The sequence below is a fragment of the Felis catus genome, chromosome F2 (assembly GCF_018350175.1).
Source record: "Felis catus isolate Fca126 chromosome F2, F.catus_Fca126_mat1.0, whole genome shotgun sequence".
Classification (NCBI taxonomy): Eukaryota; Metazoa; Chordata; class Mammalia; order Carnivora; family Felidae; genus Felis; species Felis catus.
The window spans coordinates 32,972,365-32,990,047 of NC_058385.1; the positions used below are offsets into that span (position 1 = coordinate 32,972,365).

The 17,683-nt window shown below is 38.7% G+C and overlaps 1 protein-coding gene across 9 annotated transcripts in view; it reads left to right on the forward strand.

Moving 5' to 3' along the window:
- The window catches only part of RALYL (RALY RNA binding protein like), a 718,293-nt gene that overhangs the window by 656,147 nt on the left and 44,463 nt on the right, over positions 1-17,683 (forward strand). For all 9 annotated transcript variants that reach the window (XM_019822842.3, XM_011291329.4, XM_019822839.3 and 6 more), the window contains one exon: positions 8,357-8,470. In XM_019822842.3, coding sequence (XP_019678401.1) covers positions 8,357-8,470 — 114 coding nt within the window. The remainder of the gene's footprint in view (positions 1-8,356; positions 8,471-17,683) is intronic.

Below are 17,683 nucleotides of genomic sequence, written 5' to 3' on the forward strand. Positions count from 1 at the left end.
CTCTCCTTGGATCCCTGGAACACTTTTGATGTTTTGCTCATATTCATGTCCTCTTCCCCCATTCCTTCATGCCATTTAGAAGGGCTTCTTGATGCCATCCAGTCTTTGCGAGCCCTCCATCTACACTTGAGTCATTTGGGTTCCATTTGGGGTCCTCCCCAGGCAGGTGAGCCCAAGCATAAGCCTGAGTGTCTAGCATCGCAGCAGGGGCATTCTCCTCCAACCATTTTAGGGCTGCCTGGATAATTCGGCAATGCTCCTCCCTGTCAAAGAGGGTCAGGAGGAGTTGGCAGCAGTCTGTCCAGGTAGGCTTATGGGTTTGAATTATGGACTGCTTTAGTTCAATCACAGCATGGGGCTTCTCCATATAGGAGGGAGTCTGGTGCTTTCAATTTAGGAGGCCTGTAGTGGTAAAGGATTGGTACAGAAAAACACACTGGCCTTCTCAGATCTAGCCTTCCTGATAAATAGGTCCCCTAGATCCCCTCAGTGGCATCTGTAGGGCTCCCCAGTGTTACTGCAAGAAGGGACTGTCTCCACTGGCCTGATCTTCTAATCGCCTTCCAGGAGGGGTGTATGAGGTTAGGACCAGTGGTCTGGGCAAACCAGTCACATCTGGAGAGGCCAGTGGAGCTAGAGGTGGAGAGGCCTCAAGACTAGAGGCCAGCTCTGGTGGGGTTTTGGCCGCCAGGGCAGCTGGAGGCTCAGGTGGCAAGGAGGGGTACAGTGGGGCATATGGCAGTGGGGTCCCCTCATAGTCTCTCCCAACAGTATGGTTTTTCAGTTTTTGGCCGGCATTTGGAGGAAGCCGTGACATGAGCCATCATAACTTTACAGTTCTCTTCAATACAGACTTTTAGCCAAGGTAGGTGGAATAGGACCAGGTCTTGCCAACAACCAATGTAAGGAAATTGGGTGGGGTGGCCTGGATCCCCCACAATGACTTTGAGCACTTAACTAGTTTTTTATCAAGTAAGCCCTCAGAGGGCCAGCCCACCCCAAATGATGGTCAATCAATTTCACAGAATTTCTGGAGCATTCTAGGAGTTAATTTCACACCCTAATCTCCTGAATATCCCTTTTTGAAATTCCTCAACATACACTCTAGGGGAGTCAGTTTACTCTGTTTTCCACCCATTTCCTCCCCTTAACAGGCAACTTTCATACACAAGAGAGGGAAAAGGGAGAAGGGAGGGACTAATTTGGAGAGGACACACACTCCCTTTGTCCATTTCCGGCTGCTCTCCTCTCAGAGATATTTCAGGCACTTGTTAGCATTAGTGGGTTCAGTATCAAGCCCTGACCCGGATCAGGGACCCCAGAGGAAGTGTGACGCTGCCCTAAGCCATATGAGGTCACCATGGAACCATGGATCGGGACTCAACACTAGCTTCATCCCATTGGTCAGGTCAAAATCTTTCATCTGTCTCATTCACACACAGTCACACAGTGACTTCAACCCACTGCCCAGCTCCCAGCACCTTAGAGTTGTGGTTTCATTTCTTATGGAACTACTCAGGCAGCTCTGGGAGATGATCAGGCTCCCCTTCTGCCTCTTAGGGGCAGGTCTACCAAAACAAACCCAGATTCTTACCAGTCTGATGGGTGGTACTCCCTGATCTCATTCCTGGGCCTCACCAGGTTCCTTTGTTCATCTGGGGACCTCGCCCCAGCATGCCAGGGGTAGCTAGTCTCCTACTGATTGAGCGGTCTGCTGGAGACAGGTGAGGTCACCTCTCCTGGTGACCCGAGATTCACACCCCAGTGACAAGGGAGGTGAAACACCATCCCCACCTCCCAGGTGAGCCCCCACGAAATGGAGCAGTGAGTCAAATACAGAGAGTCGAGACACCGATGCTTTTCTTTCCAGGAAGCAGCTTTATTCGTGCCAGTACAGGCTCAGTGGGCTAAGACCCAAAAGGCTGAACCCAAAGCTCAGCAGAGGGTTGCCTTTTATACAATTTCTGTTCCTTTGTCTCCCGTATATGGTAACATACAGTCTGAACATACGGTCTATGTTACAGAGTCCTGAGGAAGGTCACACCTGCCCACATAGCCAGGTTGCTTTCCCTTGTCTTGAGGTTTTCACCACATTTCTTAGGGAGGGGCTGTACCACAAAATGAACAAAGAAAAAGAGAGACAAACAAAAACAAAACAAAACAAAAAATTCTTTTTTTTTTTAATGATCATGACCTGAGCCGAAGTCGGAAGCTCAACCAACTGAGCCACCCAGTCACCCCAAAACAAACAAAAAAAATTCTTAAATACAAAGAACACACTGATGGTCACCAGAGGGGAGGTGGATGGGGGGATGGGTGGAATAGATAAAGGGGACTAAGAGTACACTTGTCATGATGAGCATTGAGTACTGTATAAAATTCTTGAATCATTATATTGTACACCTGAAACTAATATAACAATGTATGTTACTTATATGCAAATTTAAAAAATTAACAATTTTAAATGTACTTACTCCCTAGCCAGGTCTTCCCTAACTTCTTGTATGCATCTTTTTAAAAAAAAAAATTTTTTTTAACATTTATTTATTTTTGAGGCAGAGAGAGACAGAGCATGAACGGGGGAGGGGCAGAGAGAGAGGGAGACACAGAATCAGAAGTAGGCTCCAGGCTCTGAGCCATCAGCCCAGAGCCCAATGCGAGGCTTGAACTCACAGACCACGAGATCGTGGTCTGAGCTGAAGCCGGACACTCAACCAACTGAGCCACCTAGGCGCCCCCTTGTATGCATCTTATATTCATAAACAAATAAAATGTATTTGTTTGTTGTCTTCTTCCACTGCTAGATGGAAGTTCCATCATTTCAGGGACTTCTGTCTCTTGTTTATGAATATATCCCCAGCTCTTGGGAGTGAACCAGACAATAACAGATCTTCATGAATATTGTTGAATAAATGTGTTCAACACTTGAGTCAAAAATGAGAGCAGTTCCTGTTTTTGTCAAGGAGAGAGATTTTTAATTTTTTTAATGTTTATTTATTTGGGGGGGGGCAGAGTATGAACAGGGGAGGGGTAGAGAGAGAAGGAGACATAGAATCCAAAGCAGATCAGGCTCTGATCTGTCAGCACAGAGCCCAACGTGGGGCTTGAACTCACAAACCACAAGATAATGACCTGAGCAGATGTCGGATGCTTAACCCACTGAGCCACCCAGGCACCCTAGCAAGAGAGATTTTTTTTAAAGAAGAGATCATTTAAAGTGTCATCTGAAGAAAGAGGAGGAGTTTATTAAAGAAGAGGATCAAGTTTGATAATGACTTTACTCTCTAGGAAACATTTGAGCTGAGGATTTAAAAATTAAATGGCATTTACCAGGTAGAGGAGATGAGAGTGTAGGGCAGACAAATAAAAACAACAAAAACATAGCTATAGATGTCTAAAAACACAAGATACATTCAAGAAACAATGAACAGTTGTGAGTAGAGCCTAAATTAATTAGAAAGGCAAGCCTAAATTAATTAGAAAGAGTCAAGGGAAGGTAATTTGGAGCTGATTGGGAAGTAAAGCAATTTTCTCAAATTCTCAAATCAATAAAGTTTAAATTGTAAAATTCATAACCTTTAGTAATTGGCTCTAATTTTCCCAAGCCCCTAACTTGTCTACATTGGGTTGCTTTTGCATAACAGTTATGTAACAGCAAGTTGATTAAAAGTATTCTGCATTATTCTTAATAAAAAATACTCCTGACTCTCACAGTCTAATACTCTACCTAAAAATAAAGACACTATGGTCTATACAATGTATCTTTGAAAATGAGGATTATGGATTTTGAAGAATTAAGGTGGAATTAGGGAAGAATGCAAAAGTGTGGTTGCCAAAGTTATGTGTGCTTATTCTTTTATCATAGTGCTTCTGATTAAGAAACAGTATGTTTCCACGCTAATTTTCTTCTTGCACTTCTTGCAATCTCTCCATTAGACATTCAATTCCAATTTACTGTCTGGCACATACACAAAGCTTTAAATAAGATTTGTTGTTTAGGTTGAAATTGCATCCAGCGACCCTAACTACTTATACACATACCTACAAATTTTCTGGAATTTGCCAATTTCTTCCCATGTGTAAGACACTGGGTTAAATTCTTTTAAACATGCAAGGAGAAAAAGAGAGAAAGAAAGAGAAAAGGGAAAAAAAGAAATAGAGAAAGAGAAAGGAAGGAAATGAAGGAGGGAAGAAGGAAGGAAGGAAGGAAGGAAGGAAGGAAGGAAGGAAGGAAGGAAAGAAGAAAAAGAAGGAATTGGATGCTTTCTCTCCATTCAAGACAGTTTGGTTGTTGAGAGCCTATGATGTGATAAATCCATTAATATGTCTTCTTCAAACAGCTGTCTAAAATTTCTTCTTTTTCAAATGTTGCCTTGTCAGAGATCAAAATAATTTCTTAATCTGCAGTCTGAATAATTTTTTATGGTTCTGGTTAATGATGAAAAGACAAGTTTTCAGTAGGTACTAACATAATTTACAATCTCTTCTGAAACCTGTTAATACATTTTCTAATTATGGAGAACAGACTTCAAAGCCCAGGACCTCATGGTATGCATCAGGAGCTTCATCAGTCAATAAGAGAAGAAGGAATTTATTAAAACACAGAAAATACTCAAAAGCATGACTCCTGAAATTCTTCAGTGTCTAATCAGGCCTTCACTCTCAAGAAGCTCACAATTTAATATGAAAAGTGTACATACTAAGTAAAAATCAATACACAGTATGTGTCTAGCGGTAATTATGAGATGCCACTAAATAAATTAGAGACGAGAGACACACCCTCCAGAGGATTACTCAAAGAAGAATCCACAGGAGAGGCAAGACTTAAATGAAGCCCTAAAAGGCATATAGGATTTTAATAGATATATTTCCAGGATACAGAGAGTCTTTGCTGGGATAAACATATAAATAATAATAATAGCAATAATAATAATAGTCATAGAAATAGTATCTTCTGCTACTACCATTTACTGGGCTTGATGATGTTCTGGGCATGGTGCTAAGTGCTTTATATGAATTACCTCATTAGGTTTCTATGACAAGCCTCTAAAGTAGAGAATGGAAATTGCAGATGTTGAACCTGAATCCTAGTGATTACGAGTGACTTCCCAAAGGGACATAGAGGTGAACTAGAGTCTATCTGGTTCCATGCACTATTTGAGTAAGCACTAAGATTATCTGTTCAAGTGAAGAGTTTGCTTTGAGAGGAAATGGAATCTATAGCTGGAAATATACTTTGGAGCAGACCCTGAATACCAGTTTATAGCGTTTGTGCACATGTGTGTGGGTTTCTGGCCTTTTTCCTATAGAAATGGGGACACTGTAGAAGTGTTCCGTAGGAAAGGTTTATGACTTATAACTACCACTATGAAGGCACTATGCAGTAGACTGGGCAAATTGAAGGCAGAAGCCCAATTGAGAGTGTGCAGAAAATTAACAGGGGGAAAAAAGATGTGAAAAGAAATGAAAATGAACTGGAATACTTTGGACCTTCAATTCTGAACTCATTTTTATTTTTTGGAAAAGTATCAGAAACCTAAGTTGCAGAGATTTAAAAATGTTTAAGTTTAGAAATCTATACTTGTAAAATATGCATTTATTTTGATGGAGTAGGGGATTAATGTAATCTGCAGTGCAGCAGAGAAATGGTTAACAGGAGCCCCATGCCCACCCCACCCCCCAAGAAAAAAAGGCAGAGAAGAGTTTGAGAGGGAATCACATGAGCTATAGAGGTGGCTCATCTCAGGAACTCCATCCTGAAACCGACACATTAGCACAGTACCACACCCAATCTATAGATTGTGAATCCAACTGAAGAAAGGTAGAAACAGGACTATAACCAACTAGGCCAGGTAAGTGGCAGCCTTCTTCCAAGGATAGCACTGAAATGCAGTAAGAAAACAGCTTTCCCAGTTGCTCAAGAAGCAGCCAAAACGATTTTGAAGCCTTGCTTTTCAAGGCCTTGAGGATCCTTTGCTGCTAGCCATTCCAAGATTGAAGCCAGGCAACTTGCACAGGCTGGAAATGTTCAGCATTTCCTGGTAAAGACAGGAAAAAGCAAACAGAACTTGTCCAGATTACATCCTTATTACCTCTAAGCTTAAATACCATGGACTAATTAAACTCAAATTTTATAATGGACTGACTTTGATCTTAAAAGGGGTTCCTACAGTGCTAGACTTGAGTCTAGACTTAAAGCCAGCCTTGACTCCCTGGACACTGGTAAGTTCCTACTTGGTGAGCCTAGATTTCTAGTGGCTTGTAATGTAGTTTCTAAAAAATGGGGCATTGGTGGGGTTTTTATTTTTTAAGGAGATAAATAAATTAAAATTAGTCAACTGCATTTCTGAGCTGAGAAGTGGCTCTACTTACTAAAACATCTATTCTATTAGTTTCCAGCCACAGTCCCATTTCTGCTGCATTGAAATCTAATGCTATAAGATAAAATATTTTCTATTAAATTTGATAGGTTTAAGTAAAACTACATGACATGCTTCCATCAAAGGAAATAAAAATCATTCTTCAAAGTGGAATCAATTTGCAATTGTGACAGATGATGTTTTTCAAATTTAGCTGCAGTTCCACAATGGTACTTTGATGTCTCTGAAATAATTGACATAAGGAGCAATTCTCTATTTTAAACTGTGTTCTACTTTCAGTTTGGTTCTTTATAATAGGAACACTCCACAGGGTCCTGGATTCTTGCAGTTTTTATTTTGCAAACTACTTTACATCATAAATAAAAAGCTTCTTTTTATAAAAAATGTCTGATTTTATAATAGAAAATGTTCTCTCATTTTTATATTGGAAATAATCTGTTCTTCCTTTGAGCAATTAATGTATATTGGTGCATAAGTTATCATGTATATTATCTCATATATCTTAGTTGACAAATATCTCCATTCCAAGCAAGCATAGATTGCATTTAGTTTTTATTAATTATAATTTTTTCCTGGAGACTAAAGAATTAAACTAAACACTCAGTTTCTTCCAAAATTTCTCGGAAATATCCAAGCTGAGATCATCATAAACTTGAAAGCAAAAGTGACAGAGAAGAATTAATAGGCTGAAATCAAGATCTGTGCCCCAGATCTTAAAGCATCTTTGCTGAGGCATGGCTACCTGAAAACCCACCTACTGAAAGTTCATAGGCAGATGTAGATGTTCTGTAGTGATAGCTTTGAAATCTTTAATACTCTGGTTCTTGTGGGTTCATGGCAAATTTTCCAATGATTCTCAGAAAAAGGAGAAAATAAGAACAGTGCTGCAATGAATTTTTCATAAACATAAATATATTTATTGAAACGATTGTCCTTTACATAGGAGATTGTCCTTTTCTTAAGCCCTTTCTTTACAAAATAATTATTAGGCTGATAGTAGGATGTTTGTTGTTGTTAACATCTTACTTGGTAAAATGAAAGGTTGCCAATCTTGTGTTAGTCCTACTTGTTTTTCTTTGTTTTTTTAAAATTGTTTCAATGTTTATTTTTTGAGAGAGAGACAGAGAGAGACAGAGCACGAGCAGGGGAGGGGCAGAGAAAGAGGAACACACAGAATCTGAAGCAGGCTCCAGGCTCTGAGCCGTCAGCACAGAGCCCGACGCAGAGCTTGAACTCTCTAACCGTGAGATCATGACCTGAACTAAAGTGGACGCTTAACCGACTGAGCCCCCCAGAGCCCCCCACTTGTTTTTCTTTGAAACCATGCTAAATACCAGTGGGAACTTTAGTGAATCTCCTTCCTTCCAGCCCCACGGCTTAAAAGGGGGCATGTACAACCCATTGCCTCACTTTAAAAAAAAAAAAAAAAAGAGGTGAAGTGGCAAGAGTTCTGTTAGAGTTCTCTAGCATCTAACATTTCTTTAGAGGATAAGTATTATATCCTGGTTTCAATAAAATACCAGGGAACTAGATTTAAAAATGTCATTGACCTTTAAAATATGTATTACAACATAGATCTCAAAGCAGTATTAACATACCTGTCATGATTTTATCATTCTTCAAGCTGAATCCATTTTACAGTGCAGATTAACTCTACTACTTGCCAAAACTGAGTTTAGTATCATTTAGTTATTTGATAAGCTGTTTCTGGGTTACTCTGTCCCTTTGCCTAACTATCAGTGAAAAGATGAAATGCTAGTATATCAAATGCTCACGTCACTGAAAATCACTGTAATTCCCAATGTCATCTGGTACTCTAGGATCACTGGAAGTAACAGGAAACCAATGAGACTGAAAAGTATCCTATGTGATTTGACATAGTCTTGAGAAAACACGGGGTGTCTGTGACTTGTGTTTTCCATGAGTCGTGGTACATTTGACGTTCTATTGCTTTCTTTCCCTTTTCCCCTTTCCAGTGAAGTCAGATGAGTTACAGACAATCAAGAAAGAATTAACCCAGATCAAGACGAAAATTGACTCCTTGCTAGGGCGCCTGGAGAAAATTGAGAAGCAGCAGAAGGCGGAGGCAGGTAAGTGAAAAGATCTGTGGCCATAGACACGTCGGAATTAAACCAGTGAAACACTGTCAATCACAGGGACAGCTCAGGGCCGGGGGGACACTGGCTGAGTTTAACAGTTTAATACAGATACGTGAATAAAGTCTTTGAGCCAAGAGTTGCAACAATGCAATCTAAGTTTTTACTGTTTGGAGAACATGAACCAATTTGTCTAAAATTCATATTTTTTAAAAAGAAAAAATATTTTGATAGTAATAATAATAATTATATCATAATTACAAGTTAATATCTCAATATCAAGCAACTTTAAGAAAATAAAATCAATTAATGGAATAACACTGTCAGACTAAAATAATATTCATATTTAAATAAACAAACTGCAGAAATATAACAGATTTCAAAAACAGTGATCATAAAGCCCAGCTCCTGCATTGCTACAACCCTGCAAAACTTCAGTACCCAGTTTCAGGATCCTCAAAATCAAGAGCATGTCCCTGACCACCCGCGGCCAAGTCATTTGATTATATCTCTTATAACTTAATGTTCCCCTCTCCTTTGAATTATCAGCCTTGACCCTATTTGTATTCTAATACAATTCTAATGCCCTGGTCATGTGGTTACAGATATTTTTTAAATCACAGAATATGAGAACTGGGATAAAGTTGGAGATGAGCGAGTGCACATCGTGTTCTGCAAGGCCTCACATGCCTCAGAGGCTCCCTGGAGATAAGATGAAGGTTAGAAGGAGGCCCGGGAGGAGATGAATCCTTGCTTCCTCTAAATTCAGCCCTTGTTCTACCTGCATCTATTTTAAATATTGGGATTCAACATAAGGCTTCATATTCTAAAAGACCTTCACTTTTTAAAAAATAAAAAATATAGTTTTGAAAGCCATGGATCAAATCCAGCCTCCTCATTTCAGAGACAAAAATACAAAGATTCAGGGAGGTAAATTGATTTTTCCATAGTCACCTAACTAGTGAGTGATAGACGTAGGTCTCGAACACAGGTCTCGTGAGTGAATCCAGTGCCCTTCCCATTTGTAGTTTCAATCTCAGGTTCCACTCAGGGCCTGGTCCCAGGATCTCACTGACGTGACGGTACCTGGATTACTCTTAATTGATGAGAACTGGTGGGGATCCTGGAGCCCCTGAGCTACAGCAAAGAGGAACCTGCCTATTCATTCACCGCACCACTGGGGTGACGACCAGAGCTTTTACCTCCTGCCAATGAGCCATATAGGACTCAAGAATGAAAAGAAGCCAGATGTGAGTTGGTGGTATAGCATAATGAATGAGAGATATAAACTCTGGTTCAGATTCTCACATGCCAGTGACTGAGCCTTCTCCTTTATAGAATGAAGATAATAATCCCCACCTCACTTTGTGAGAAACAAAATATCACATGTAACTTATATGGCACAGTAATTAGCACAGAGTAAAGGCTCAGTAATTAGAGCTGTTTGGCATTGGTACTAACACAAGCATATAACTGCAAAGAACATTTCCTGCTGTTTTCACGCAACCCATTTTTTTAAAAACATGAGCCATATACCTAGCATGTGGCAGATTCTCACCAATGTGAATGTGAAAAAATAGATAATACAGAATTGTTTTTATTAAAAATTTCTATTATCAGCATATTTTCTACTATAAAAAGATATGGGCAAAAGATTTGAGTGAACATTTTTCTAAAGAAGACAAACAGATGGCCATCAGGTGCATGAAAAGATGCTCAGCATCACTAATCACCAGGGAAATGCAAACCAAGACCACAAAGTAGTATTACATCACACTTGTTAGAATGACTAGTATCAAAAAGGCAAGAAACAACAAGTGCTGGTGAGGATGTAGAGAAAATGGAACCCTTGTGCACCATGGGTAGGATTGTAACTTTCCACTATGGAAAACAGTATGGAGGGTCCTCAAAAGATAAAAAATAGAACTTCCATATTATCCAGTAATCACACTACTGAGCATTTATTTGGAAAAAAAAACCAAAACAAACAAACACTGCCTACAGTTCTTAATAGAGAAATTTAGATTTTAGGAAGTTTTTTTATATGCTGTCTATGGCAGTAATGTAAAGTGTTTCTGTGACTGAACTATCCTGTGATGTTGCCTAAATCAATATTTCCCTTTGAGGAACTTTTGTGAAATTCGTTATTATGTAAAACAACCCTTACAGCAAAGGACTTTGATAACCAATTTGCACTTCAGTTTAAAGGATTATGGAGAACTCATTTAAATATAAATCACCTCAAAGAGAAAAATGTGATCCTTATTCTATCATATTATACCTTCCAGTTTCCTGCAATGAATAATACCTTTCACTTATCTTCTTGGGAGATCATCTATAAATGTAACACCAAAATTCAAAGCTTGCATTTTCTTTTCATGAGAGGCTGTCACCTTATTTTTGTACGTGTTTAAACTTTCCCAGTCATGAGACATTTATTTTTAAAATGATAGGCTTAGTCTTTTGATATTTAGGTCTTTCTTACTTTAACATGTTAGGAAGAAAATGGAATTATTTAATTTGTAATTTCATTCACTTAGCAATTGTCTCCTGAACAGCATTTGTATTTAATGGAGATAAGGTGATTACTTTCTATATTTTCTTTATGAAAAGAAAAGTCTTTCCTTGTAAGGAAAGACTCAAGATTAGATTATAGAAAGTGGCAAGAAATATGATAAAATTCTTAAAAAAATACTCCATATCTCCTTACTAAATTTAAGGGAGCACTCATTTTAATGCTTACTCTGTTGCAAACTAATTATCTGCTGGCTAACTAACATTTACTCTTCATTATTACTCTTTCATACATCTCCCATTCCCAGTCTTAGTTATTTGATAATGAAAGTATCCAGCATAGGGGCGCCTGGGTGGCTCAGTCAGTTAAACATTCCACTTGGGCTCAGGGCATGATCTCGCAGTTCATGGTTCGAGCCCCGCATTGGGCTCTGTGCTGACCGCTCAGAGACTGGAGCCTGCTTCAGATTCTGTTTCCCTCACTCTCTACCCCTACCCCACTCGTGCTTTGTCTCTCTCTCTCTCAAAGATAAAAAATAAATATTACCCAAAACTTTTGAAGAAAAAAAAAAGAAAGTTTCCAGCATAAAATACTGACAGGAAATGGAAGATCATGAACCAAAGATGGGGAAAACCACGCAACATGGAGATTGTACAGTATTCGAGTCATAGTATCATTTTTTTTCTTCTTTGTAGTGAATTTCTAAGCTATGAGGAATAATTGTAATGAAGTATCATTACTTGATTTTGTATTCTATATACTGACTAGTAGATATTTGTATGGCATCCTGTCTCTTTCTTTGAGATTGTAAGCTTCCTGAGCACATGGTCCTGTCTTCTCTTCCTTTTCTAACTCTTTCCAACATGTAGTATGTACCAGGCACAACCTGGCAAGTCATTTAACTTCTCTAGGTCTCAACCCCTCAGATGTAAACTAGAGGAATGATTATGACCTCAAACATAAATCCCAACTTTTAAGCTACAAATAGTATGAATCCATAATGCATATGTTATTCTTTTCTATTGAATAATTCAATTAACATAACTTTGGAATGTAGTGACTATGTAGATTATTGAAAACAACAAATAACACATATCAATTTAACCTACAACTGTGCCTCATTCCTAGATGATTCTTTTAAAAGAGCCACATATAAATGGCCACATATGAATGGCACAATTTATATGTGGTTTGCACAGTGATGTTAAATGACCAAAAGGGATAAAAGAAGCGAGAAGGAAAACTAGAGACTGGATATCTATAATGGGCACAATTAATCCACAGGTACCTATATGTAAAAAAAAAAAAAAAATCAAACTTCAGGTATAAAGTCTCTGATGTGAAAAGGCAAATAGACATTATTTAATTCAGCTTTATTCTCAGTGGTATGCCTGATACATGGCCAGCCAGTGTGCTGGGACAATTCCAATGATAATAGCCAGAGTTTGACCTAAGCATTGGAGAGGCCACAAACCAGGTCCCACAGGAAAATTCATCCTGCCCAGATGTTTGGTAAAAGGAACAGAATTTTTAAAAATAAATTAATATCCAAGGGGCTCCTGGATGGCTCAGTCTGTTAAGCATCCCACCCTTGATCTCCACTCAGGTCATGATCTCACAGTTAGTGAGTTCAGGCCCCATGTCGGCTCCACGCGAGTAGTGCAGAGCCCGACTGGGATTCTCTCTCTACTCTCTCTCTCTGCCCCTCCTCCCTCCCTCCCTTCCTTCCTCTCTCTCTCCAAATAAATAAATAAACATTTAGAAATAAATTAATTATTAATTAATTAATATCCAAGAATTATAACATTACAAATAAATATAAAAATATATAACTGCTTTTGAAAAGTTAGTATCTTCCAATACTGCTCTCAGTTTACACATGGCATACTCTTTTCAGTAAGCTAGTATTTTTATTTAGCCAGTTCACACATTAATGTCATTTACTTGGACCCTAGTGATAGTAGCGTCTCAGACTCCTACGGTCAGTTCTTCTTCTACTGCACCAAACCAAAAGATCTTTTGCTCTCATTTGGTCTGGTTATCTGTTTTACGCCCCCTGAAACCAAGTTTAGTGTCCAACCCACTGTGAATGTAACAGCCAATTAAATATTTTAAAAGAGCTATAATTTTCTCACTCCCAACCTTTGGACGGAGAGTCAACATAATTGGCCCACAGATGTGCCACTTAGGTGCATTCAAACTTTTGTCGTGGCATCTTTGAGCCCTTCTTTTCCCTAGACAGATGTCAGTAATTTTTTCATCTGCTACCCGTGTAATTTGGTTTTGCATCTTGCACCATTGTCGCCTCTCTTGTCTGGTCATTGCATGGTTTGTCAACCCCAGATTGAGGTACTCAGAATGGAAAACATTGCTCCAGTTATGATGTGACTGCTGCCACCTGTAACATGACTGCTATTTCTGTTCTGAATACCTTACTGCTAGCATTTACACACTGGATTAAACCGGTGATGTCTCTGGTCACAGATACTGAATTAAATACATGAATGGAGCTCTGTTCTCTCCTAAAACTGCATTAAAATGGTACGATTTTTAAAAAATCTCTAGAAGAGTTAGAGATTTTAAAAATCTCTAAAAATTAAAAAAAAAATTTTTAAACCTCTAGGCATAAAGAGAATGGGAACAAAATTTTAGAAACTGGACGACAGATGGAGAAGGTACCTGAGTTAGCATACATACCCTAGAAATCTAAGTCTAATTTTAACCACAGAAATCCCAAAAGGCTGAAAATCAAAGACATCATGTTCCTCTGGAAAAGGAGGTATATACATGGGTGCAAGTCTGTTAAGGAATCAGATTTCTGTATTCCCAACTGTCTCTGACCCACTAGAAATCTGGAGAAGTTACCTATAGAATAGCTAAAAAGCAGATCCCAAAGCTGGTAAACAACAAATTTGAGTGCAGTTGAAGACAAGGAGAGAAGTGAAAGTTTACACAACTACTGTAGAAATTCCAAGCATTCTACCCCCTCAGCTGCCAGACTATTGGCAAGACACCAGAAGTTTTAATTAGGGAGATGAGCATCCTAAAAAGAAAGATTTTTTTTTCAATATATGAAATTTATTGTCAAATTGGTTTCCATACAACACCCAGTGCTCATCCCAAAAGGCGCCCTCCTCAATACCCATCACCCACCCACCCCTCCCTCCCACCCCCCATCAACCCTCAGTTTGTTCTGTTTTTAAGAGTCTTTTATGCTTTGGCTCTCTCCCACTCTAACCTCTTTTTTTTCTTTTTTTTTCCTTCCCCTCCCCCATGGGTTTCTGTCAAGTTTCTCAGGATCCACATAAGAGTGAAAACATATGGTATCTGTCTTTCTCTGTATGGCTTATTTCATTTAGCATAACACTCTCCAGTTCCATCCACATTGCTACAAAGGGCCATATTTCATTCTTTCTCATTGCCACGTAGTACTCCATTGTACCCCAATGTTTATAGTAGCACTCTCAACAATAGCCAAATTATGGAAAGAGCCTAAATGTCCATCAACTGATGAATGGAAAAAGAAAGATTTAAAGATGCTGGCATAGGCGTCTCCCAAGAAAATGGTCAACCACATCATCCTGCAAAAACAATATCCCTTTGCTTACAAAGCTGCCCCTTGATATTTTACTACCTCACTGTTCAATGAATGGACAAGCATCACCCAATAATTGCAAACACTTACCATGAAAAGGAGATATCAAAAAAGGGAGAAAAAAAGAAAACTTGGATGAAACATTGTGCAGAAGAAAGAATAAAACTTTAAAAGAAAAAGTAAAAAAAAACTGATTAACATACTCAGAAAGAATGAGAAAATATTGCATTCATGAAATAAGAACATGAAACTAAAAATGAGTATTCAGAAGACAGATAAAAGAGCTTTTAGAAATTAACATGTGATAGCACAAATAATTCAGTATTGGAAGACAAAATTGAAGAAGAAAATAGATATGGAAACTAGGAGGGGAAGGATATGAAAATTACTGGATGAATATCTGAATAATAGGGTTACAGAAAGAGGGGAGATCATCAAAAAAAATTTTAGAAAAAAAACCTGAAGGGAACATGTGGGTGGGGCAGTCAGTTAAGCATCTGACTGGCTCAGGTCATGATCTCATGGTTTGTGGGTTCGAGCCCCGCGTCGGGCTCTGTGCTGACAGCTCAGAGCCTGGAGCCTGCTTCAGATTCTGTGTCTCCCTCTCTCTGCCCCTCTCCCCCACTTGTGCTCTGTCTCTCAAAAATAAATAAATGTAAAAAAAATTTTTTTAAGAAAAAACCTGAAGAACATTAATCAGGTTGAAAGAATCCACTGAATGCCTGAAACAATGCACGAAAAAAGATGCACATCAAAGCATCTCATTGTGATATTTCAGAACATGAGGGCAAAGAGAAGGTCCTACCATCTTCCAGAGAGACAGAAAAGGAGAGAAAACAGTTTTCATATAAAGAAACAGGAATCAGAATACCAATAGGCTTCTCAACAGCCACACTGAAAACCAGGAGGCAATGAAAACATACCCTAAAAATTCTGAGGAAAGATCATTTACAAGCTACAATTCTGTACCTAATGCCCAAACTATTAAATGTGAGGGTAGATTAAAGACATTTGCAGATATATAAATATCAAAAAATGTATCTCCAGTTCACTCTTTCCCTGAAAAGGACCGGAGGAAGTAGTTCACAAAAACCAAGAAAGGAGAAACGTGGCTTTCCCAAAGCAGGGAAATCCCGAGGCAAGAGCAAGGGGAATCACAGGTGGTGGTAAAGGAGAGTCTAGCATCTGAGCTGTGCAACAGACCCAGAAAGAAATCGAAATCCGAACAACTCAAAAGCTCCGGGAGAGACTTTTTCAAGATGAAATTGATAGAATGGCTAACGGGTAGGTAAGTGAATTGGTTTGAAACAAGATTTACAGGTCTAGTTAAAGTTGGCACAAGTATGTATCTGTACACAGGGAACTGAATTAACAAAACGAAATAAGATGAAAAGTTCAAGGCACTTTTTTAACACCAAAGAAAATAATACTGTTCAGGAAAGAAAAATTATGTGTTATATACTAACAACTTAGCTGCACAAAGCATTTTCATACTTAAAATTAAGTAAACACAGAACATTGATCTAATCTAATTTACAGTGTAACTCCCTAGAGTGATGGGACTTAAGTGGGGATTGTATGACAGAGAATTGAGTCCTCAGCTTCCTAAGTATGATATCAATAGGTAGAGCCTAAGACTGATCAAGAGACAGCAACAGAAACACGTATTTAGAAATATGAGGGCATATATTTAAAAGAATGAGCTGAGTTGAAAGCCTTTAAAAGAGCTGAAAATGGTGAGCAGGTAGGAACAGAAGACTGCTATTTTTCATAACAAGTCTTGTGGAAATATTTAACTACAAAAATTAAGTGTTTTAAAGAAGCTAAATTTAAAGTTGTGAAAAGAAAATAACTTGTCTTTAGCAGTTGGATCAAAACCTTTCCCTTTGCTTACTGGAGAATTTCCAACAGCTATCCCTCAGGGAACTGTAAAAGAAAATTGCACTGGACACTTATTAAACATGGCATAGGAAGACTTTATTCTAGACTATTGCAATAGGGGTCAAGACTAGTGCAGTAGGGGGTGGAAATTGAACGCTACTAAAACAAAAGGCAGGATAATTTTTAAACGCTGGAGTAAGCTAATGGAAAAGTATTAGAGGACATTAGTACAGAGGTTGGTTAGTATGACTGGGCCATCTGTGTTTGCTAATTGACTGTTATGGAAGATAAGCTTCTACTCTCCCACAGAGACTATCTTTATTGATGATTACATTTCAAGGGGATGACTTCTAGGTTTTAAGAAAGACAGGCCTAGGTTGCAAATGATTTACATCTCAAAGGGGCATAAAAAAAACTTTACAATTCCAAGTTTTCTAAAGTAAATGCTCTAAGAAAAAAGAGGTCTGGAGCCTATAGTCAGGAGGGAGCTGAGGGGTACATTAAGGTCCTTGGTAATAACTCAATCACCATCTTCCAAAATAGAAATCTTTTTCCCCACTTTCTTATCTAAATATACTCTCTGTGTCCAGTCTCTGTCACATCACCACTCTATAAGTCCTGTGAATCAAATTGCCAAATTAACATTTTCTGTTCCTTCTACAACCAGTGTTGCAAAATGTTACCTTAGCATATTTTTACCTCTTCTATTTTGCCAGTGCTGTTGCCTGTACCCAAGCCCTCATCTCTCACTTGCTCTAATGAACTCATCTTATTTTTTACCAGCTTTATTGCATAGGCATAAAACTCACCCATTCCAAGAGTGTAATTCATTGACTTCTTAGTATGTTACTGAGCAGTACAACCATCACCACAAAGCAGCTAGAACATTTTCATCCTCCAAAGCCTCACCTGGTAGCCAGTCACCCCACTTCTAGTTTGCTTCCTCCTTAATTCATCCTCCTTGTGGCAAATAGATCTACACTAGCAAGACATCTATAAGGCCCCATACTTAAGAATCAAACAGAACTAGATCCAATCCCAAAACTTACTAGTTGTGTGGTACTTGGTATTTATAAATTTTGAAATTTATAAAATAGGAGTTGGGGTGCCTTTGTGGCTCATTCAGTTAAGCATCTGACTTCACTCAGGTCATCATCTCACAGTTTGTGAGTTCAAGCCCCACATCGGGCTCTCAGCTGAGAGCTCAGAGTCTGGA